Source organism: Camelina sativa, chromosome 3, assembly GCF_000633955.1.
Source record: "Camelina sativa cultivar DH55 chromosome 3, Cs, whole genome shotgun sequence".
NCBI classification, from domain to species: domain Eukaryota; kingdom Viridiplantae; phylum Streptophyta; class Magnoliopsida; order Brassicales; family Brassicaceae; genus Camelina; species Camelina sativa.
This window is the reverse complement of record NC_025687.1, coordinates 18793236-18800789: the sequence shown is the minus strand read 5'-3', so window position 1 is coordinate 18800789 and position 7554 is coordinate 18793236. Positions and strand designations below refer to the sequence as shown.

At 34.6% G+C, this 7554-nt stretch overlaps 3 protein-coding genes across 6 annotated transcripts in view; all 3 read right to left on the bottom strand.

Moving 5' to 3' along the window:
- The window catches only part of LOC104777509 (glutathione S-transferase T3-like), a 9283-nt gene extending 6621 nt beyond the window's left edge, over positions 1–2662 (bottom strand). Inside the window, exons 1-5 of one of the 4 annotated variants that reach the window (XM_019243838.1) lie at positions 2222–2662; positions 2034–2116; positions 1823–1944; positions 1177–1332; positions 563–1093 (exon numbers count right to left, since the gene is read on the bottom strand). In XM_019243838.1, coding sequence (XP_019099383.1) covers positions 563–1093; positions 1177–1290 — 645 coding nt within the window. In that variant the 5' untranslated portion in view covers positions 1291–1332; positions 1823–1944; positions 2034–2116; positions 2222–2662. The other 3 variants (XM_019243837.1, XM_010501781.2, XM_019243836.1) reach the window with 3 other exon arrangements.
- Positions 3426–4202, bottom strand: LOC104777506. The gene has a single exon (XM_010501777.2). The coding sequence runs from the start codon at positions 3999–4001 to the stop codon at positions 3456–3458; it is 546 nt and encodes a 181-aa protein (XP_010500079.1). The 5' UTR covers positions 4002–4202; the 3' UTR covers positions 3426–3455.
- Positions 5220–5872, bottom strand: LOC104779114. The gene has a single exon (XM_010503506.2). The coding sequence runs from the start codon at positions 5673–5675 to the stop codon at positions 5220–5222; it is 456 nt and encodes a 151-aa protein (XP_010501808.1). The 5' UTR covers positions 5676–5872.

Below are 7554 nucleotides of genomic sequence, written 5' to 3'. Positions count from 1 at the left end.
TACTCCTTCAACATCCGTGACCTACTGTCCAACTCACAAAACTTGTGGCTGGCTTTGTTCTTCGCCTTGTCTTCTTCTCTTTTTTCTTCTTGTCTTCTACTGTCCCAAATGCATGTACCCCTCACGGTCTCTTTCAAATGTTCCAAATGCATGTACCTGTTATAGTGCCAATACACCAACATCATCCAAACAACAAAACGGTTTTTCACAATACAAAAACCAAACTTGTTTGTACAACTGATCATCATTATAAACCAAACAAGTTAAATTCAACTGATCATCATTATAAACCAAACAAGTTAAATTCAAACAGAAATGACCAACTGATCATCATTATAAACCAAACATGTTAAATTCAAACATAAAAACCAGTAGCAACTCATAGCATAAAATAGACAAACAACTCATAACATAAAACAGAAATGAAAGAAACAACATACAAGCAGATGAACATTAACATAAACTCAAACTAACTTGACAACATGTCACTAATTAGCTTATTCTTTAAAGCTAATTCCATTTCTGTAAGCGGCTCCGTTTTAGCTAGAAGACGGTCAAGCATTTTATGCATTGTTTGCTTCTCTTTGATCTTACTTTGCTTCTCTTTCAAATCAAATTCTTTTTGCCTTATCTCCCACATGCTCTGAAACTCCTCAAGCGAAGCGCCTTCTTCTTCCACAGTCTTTGGCTTGCTCAACACATTTTTACCCTTGGCCTTTGCTGCCTTGGCCTTTGCTGCCTTAACACCTGGAGGAAGAGCTTCTTCTTCCACATTCGCTGGAACTGAGGTTGATGACTGTGAATGGTCATCATGTTTTCTTCTCTTAGAAGCTCCAGTACCTTTTGTAGTAGAAGCTCCACACCATTTCTGATCATGGCGAAGCTCTCTCCAAGCATGCTCAAGTGTGAAGTTCACATTGTAATCGTTGAAGTGTATCTGGTACGCTAATTTCATCACATCATCCTCATTTTGGCCACTGGTTTTTGCTTTTGTTGCAGCCTCATAGCTTCCAACAAACTTGCACACCGTCTTGTTGATCCTCTGCCAGCTTTGTTTGCAATGCTTGGGCTCTCTTTTCTCGAGATCAGCAAGCTTAGGATTTGCAGCATAATAAGTTGCAATACGTGACCAAAAAGTATTACGTTTTTGGCCATTTGAAATAACTGCATCCTTACTTGTATTGAGCCAAGCACTAATGAGAGCCACATCTTCAGTGTGAGACCATTTTCTTCTTTGCTGACGCTCCTCAGGTTGGTATTCACCTTCGCTTGCAACCTCATCAGTTTCATTGGTTTCGACAGTGTTGGTTGTGGTTTGACTATTTAACAGATCTGTAAAACCTAACATGTCACTAGATGGTTCCATAGTCAAGTTTTTGGTTGGTGGTTAAAAGAGAAGGAAGAGTGTTTGTCGTTGGTGTTTAAAGGAGACGTAAGAGATAGAAAGAGTGTTTATGGTTTGTGTTTAAAGGAGAAAGAAGAGTAACAAGAATATTTTATGGTTGAAGAAGAAGGAAGAGTAAGAAGGATTTATCTAGATAACAAGAGATTCAATTGAAGTTTATGGTTAAAAGTCACATAAGTAACAATCAATGGTGGACATAAATTTTTACCTAATAACACACAACCAACCATTTATCACATTGCAAAAGTCTTGGTATAATGGTTCACTAAATAATGATGTGACTTAATTCAACAAGAAAACCATTAAAGCATTCATTCGTGTGTTGAACTAAGATTTAACTTGGTGGAACAAAAGATTGACCAAAACTCAAACCAGAAAAAGAAAAAAAAAAAAACAAAACAAAGGTTGGTTACTTACTTGTGCATATGGCTGAGATAGTGGGACTAGGAAGAACATTAAACGACAGTCATTCACAAATTTGAGGAAGATACAATATCATAGAAAAGCTGGATAACAATCAAGTCTGCTCCAGCATCAACCTGTTCAGATACGACCACAACCCATCAGATCATATCAAAGACGAGTAACCAAACTCAACAAGACACAAGGCAAGAACACATATCTGAACCTTTTTCTTCAGGTAAGCAAGATCACTCTGATAAGATTTAGGAGTAGCAAGTCCATTAGCTTCAATAACATCCGGATGAGCCTCTGATTTAAACAAAAAACACAAATCCTCAATTAGAGATCAAACATACGAACACAAACACAAATACATTAACAAAACCAACAAAAAGGTGGGGGCAAATTCAATACCAGGATAACCAGCAACAGTGATTCCAAAGTAATCACCATACTTGGTACAAATGTGATTAACCAGATCCAAAGCACATTCTGAATCCCATTAGATATATCTTGTCCATGAGGAGGATCTCCTCTAAGAGCAAGCAAATTCTGAACCCCATTAGATCTAATCGTCTCAAGAGCGTCGTCAATCTTCTGCATCCTCGAAGCGATCTCGAGGGTGAGATCGGTGGTGGATCCTCCGGCACCCCAAGTGATATCGCATAAGGTAGGTCCGTAAGAGACCAAACGATATAGGGAAGTATCCCAATCGACTTAAAAATTCCCAATCGACTAAACATAGAGAAGTGTAGAAATTGGATGTATGTCGAGTTTCTTCCTCAATCAGATGAAACTCTTCCTCCACGAAGAAAAGAGAAAACATGGCTGGGATAAACAAAAAGAACACGCTTTTCTTTTTTATTTTTAGTCTAAAATTATATTGGCTGACACGTGTTAGGTAAGCATCGTTGCTAAAATATCTAAGCTAATGATCGATTGTTAAATAATTAAGACTTTTGATTTATTTTTTTAACTTTTTAAGCAACTAATTTTGCTTAAATACAACCAATGGAGATGCTCTTAAACCCCTTAATTAAGAAGTTCATCTTAGCAATATTCCTATTTTTGATTTAATTTTAATTACACAAAATCTAAGAAGTTGTACTAAGAAGTCCCGATAAAGATACTCTAGCCCCTTAGCACGTGTGAGATCTTGGTAAGTTGAGAAGCCATCCTTGAAAAACTTGAAGGACGGTTGGTTGGTCACTGCCAAAGGATGCTGAGACGTTGAGAATAGAATGGATGCTTTGGAGTCCACCAGGGCGAGAAGCTACCCACAATAACAAAATAGCAAAGATCCGGGAGACTATCCTTTGTTATTTTTATCTATGATTTTAAAATATATTGTGTATGGACAAGGAAAGACTCAAATGAATTTATTTTTAAAAAGCCATAAATTTTCTGAAAATGATGCAATAACTTCATGAACAAATCATATATGAAAAATGACGATACTATATATATAATATAATAGTTTTCATAATATATGATACTTTTGATTTAATCGAAAGACATCCAAAATTATGATATAATAAATTATTTCGAAGAAGAAGAAAGAAGTGAATATGAGTTATATATTTGTACAAACTATATAAATGACTAAAAAAAATTACAATAACAAATAAAAGTTTTGATTGATCCAAACTCAAACAGTTGTTACTTTCAGCTGATGAGCTCCATTGGGTTGAATTTGCAAACTCCGTAGTTGACAACCACCACCACCAGATCTCCTCTTCCACAGATTCTCCGCCGCTTTATCTCCGGCACCACCGTCGAGCTTCTTCTTAACCACCGGCAACGGAGGGTCCAATTGTGCAACGTCGATAACAGCAATCTTTTTGTTATCAAACTCCTCTTTTCTGATTCTTCCTCGACTAGTCTTGGTGCTGGTGGTAGTGGGAGCGGAGAAAGTGAGATTCTTGCCGGAGAAGAGACGTTTAAGCTTGAAGTAACGGTGGTGACTGGCGGGGGTGATGGAGGAGGAGGAGCTGGTGGTGGGATAGCCGACGATCTTGTTGCTTCGTTTGACCTGACCAATGCAGCTGATTTTGGGAGACAACGGATCGGTTTGATGGTCTTCTTGATGTAATTTAGACGGGACAGTCACGTTCTTGATGGAAGGTCTTGAACATAACATTGGTAAGAAAGTGGGTCTTTGGAACTGAACACTGTTTTGTCTCGTCTCAATCATCTTGATCCAATAGATCTTCTTTCTTGGTTACTCCTGAGAGACAAGAGAAATGAAACTTCTTGATTACACAAAAGAACTTAGTTTCTCATGTGTGTGTGAGAGAGAGCGAGAGAGACAAGGAGAAATAAGAGAGTTTGGGTTTGTGGTAGTTGGAGAGTTAGAAAGCTTTGATGCATGGTTAAAATAAGGAGATAGAGAGGCTTTGGTCAAAGTGGCTTTATCATTATTTTTGGGTTACACATTCACAATCACTTTCAGATTTCTTTCCAGAAAATTGGCTTCTTCTCAATCTGGTCAAATTATATTTCCTCTCTATGTTTTTTAAAAAGTATTATTTATTAAGGAATATCTGTTTTTTTAAAAAAATAATTGAGTTTTGGCGTGTAGGTAAGAAATGAAATAATTGACTTGAGAGCAATGCTATTTTTGAAACAGACAAACAGTGGTAATTAGATTATTATATTTCTGTATGAAAGGTATGTTTCAGATAACATTCTTACTACATTATAAGTTTATTCATATTACAGTACACTTTTTAACCGATTTTTATGTAGTATTAACAAAATTTCTTAAATGTTTCTATGTTTTCTTTTATGAATGAACTTTTTAAAAAGAGATGCAAGTATGCAACACGATAATTTTATATAGTATTCAACTTTTATATGTTGTTAATTACTTTTACTTACAATAGTAATAGTTCGTTTTAAAAATAATTTATTATTAGTTTATGACCCATGCTTTTTAATATATTCCATTTTTGTTTAGTTGATGACTTGATTTGGTAAAACAAGAGCAAAGAGCAAATCTATGTTTACTAAATTATAGTAACTTATCAGTATATATATAGTAGTATAACATTTCTTGTCACAACTGACAGACACCCTACCACCAGATGTAAGCACCAGGTTTCAATCTTTGCACGAGGAAATGGGACAACACTTAAATAGACCGCCAGGTTAACAATACATCATCATCGAGTTCTCATGTTGATACTTTTATGATTTATAAATAGATTCCATTTATTATATGATATATATATATATATATATAATTTATAGATCTGACCATTGATGTCTTTGTAATTTATAGGTCTCACACTGATAAAATTTTGCTGGTCTAGTTGTAGTAGTTGGTTCTTTTGAGTCGCACTTACCATTCGCGTGGATAGAAAAACCCATCATCTACATTTATTGAGCCTGCAAAAAACATATTAAATGGTTATATCATTAACATTTNTTTATCTCCGGCACCACCGTCGAGCTTCTTCTTAACCACCGGCAACGGAGGGTCCAATTGTGCAACGTCGATAACAGCAATCTTTTTGTTATCAAACTCCTCTTTTCTGATTCTTCCTCGACTAGTCTTGGTGCTGGTGGTAGTGGGAGCGGAGAAAGTGAGATTCTTGCCGGAGAAGAGACGTTTAAGCTTGAAGTAACGGTGGTGACTGGCGGGGGTGATGGAGGAGGAGGAGCTGGTGGTGGGATAGCCGACGATCTTGTTGCTTCGTTTGACCTGACCAATGCAGCTGATTTTGGGAGACAACGGATCGGTTTGATGGTCTTCTTGATGTAATTTAGACGGGACAGTCACGTTCTTGATGGAAGGTCTTGAACATAACATTGGTAAGAAAGTGGGTCTTTGGAACTGAACACTGTTTTGTCTCGTCTCAATCATCTTGATCCAATAGATCTTCTTTCTTGGTTACTCCTGAGAGACAAGAGAAATGAAACTTCTTGATTACACAAAAGAACTTAGTTTCTCATGTGTGTGTGAGAGAGAGCGAGAGAGACAAGGAGAAATAAGAGAGTTTGGGTTTGTGGTAGTTGGAGAGTTAGAAAGCTTTGATGCATGGTTAAAATAAGGAGATAGAGAGGCTTTGGTCAAAGTGGCTTTATCATTATTTTTGGGTTACACATTCACAATCACTTTCAGATTTCTTTCCAGAAAATTGGCTTCTTCTCAATCTGGTCAAATTATATTTCCTCTCTATGTTTTTTAAAAAGTATTATTTATTAAGGAATATCTGTTTTTTTAAAAAAATAATTGAGTTTTGGCGTGTAGGTAAGAAATGAAATAATTGACTTGAGAGCAATGCTATTTTTGAAACAGACAAACAGTGGTAATTAGATTATTATATTTCTGTATGAAAGGTATGTTTCAGATAACATTCTTACTACATTATAAGTTTATTCATATTACAGTACACTTTTTAACCGATTTTTATGTAGTATTAACAAAATTTCTTAAATGTTTCTATGTTTTCTTTTATGAATGAACTTTTTAAAAAGAGATGCAAGTATGCAACACGATAATTTTATATAGTATTCAACTTTTATATGTTGTTAATTACTTTTACTTACAATAGTAATAGTTCGTTTTAAAAATAATTTATTATTAGTTTATGACCCATGCTTTTTAATATATTCCATTTTTGTTTAGTTGATGACTTGATTTGGTAAAACAAGAGCAAAGAGCAAATCTATGTTTACTAAATTATAGTAACTTATCAGTATATATATAGTAGTATAACATTTCTTGTCACAACTGACAGACACCCTACCACCAGATGTAAGCACCAGGTTTCAATCTTTGCACGAGGAAATGGGACAACACTTAAATAGACCGCCAGGTTAACAATACATCATCATCGAGTTCTCATGTTGATACTTTTATGATTTATAAATAGATTCCATTTATTATATGATATATATATATATATATATAATTTATAGATCTGACCATTGATGTCTTTGTAATTTATAGGTCTCACACTGATAAAATTTTGCTGGTCTAGTTGTAGTAGTTGGTTCTTTTGAGTCGCACTTACCATTCGCGTGGATAGAAAAACCCATCATCTACATTTATTGAGCCTGCAAAAAACATATTAAATGGTTATATCATTAACATTTAGTTAATTTAATAATGGCTCCAAAACTTGTAGTTTTATCATTTCCCGAGAAGGTCCAAATTAGATGTAAAAAAAGTTAATGAATCATGTACTAATGTCTACTGTCTTTGTCCCCTTCTGCCTATACAATTCAGTCTACTTTTTCATTTTCTATTCACTGTTACATTATTTGGATCTCGACGAAATACTTAATGTTTATCATAGCCACTTTATTACATTTACTATATTTAGTTTATATTTAATGGTAATTTGATCCAAACCATAAGCGCAATTGGGTTGGATTAATTTTTGAGTAGAATGTTTCGAAGTAATTGATCCAAACCATAAACGCAAACCATCTTCTAGTGAGAGACGATAACCTATTACGTACGACTACGAGACAATCAAATTATAATTTTTCATAAATAGTAGTGTGATTCGATTACATTTTAAAGTTGCTTTATTTTTAACTGTAAAAACATCTAAGATTCACAATTACCAGACTTCAAGTATATAAATAGCTTTCACCCCTTTTTATTTTTTTTTGGAAAAAAGCTCAATTTGTTAAAAAAAGAAGAAGATGATCAACAATGCATAATTAATTATGAAGTGGAAAAAAGAAGCACAATTATGAGATTTTGTTTCTTACGTTGAATCTAATATGTT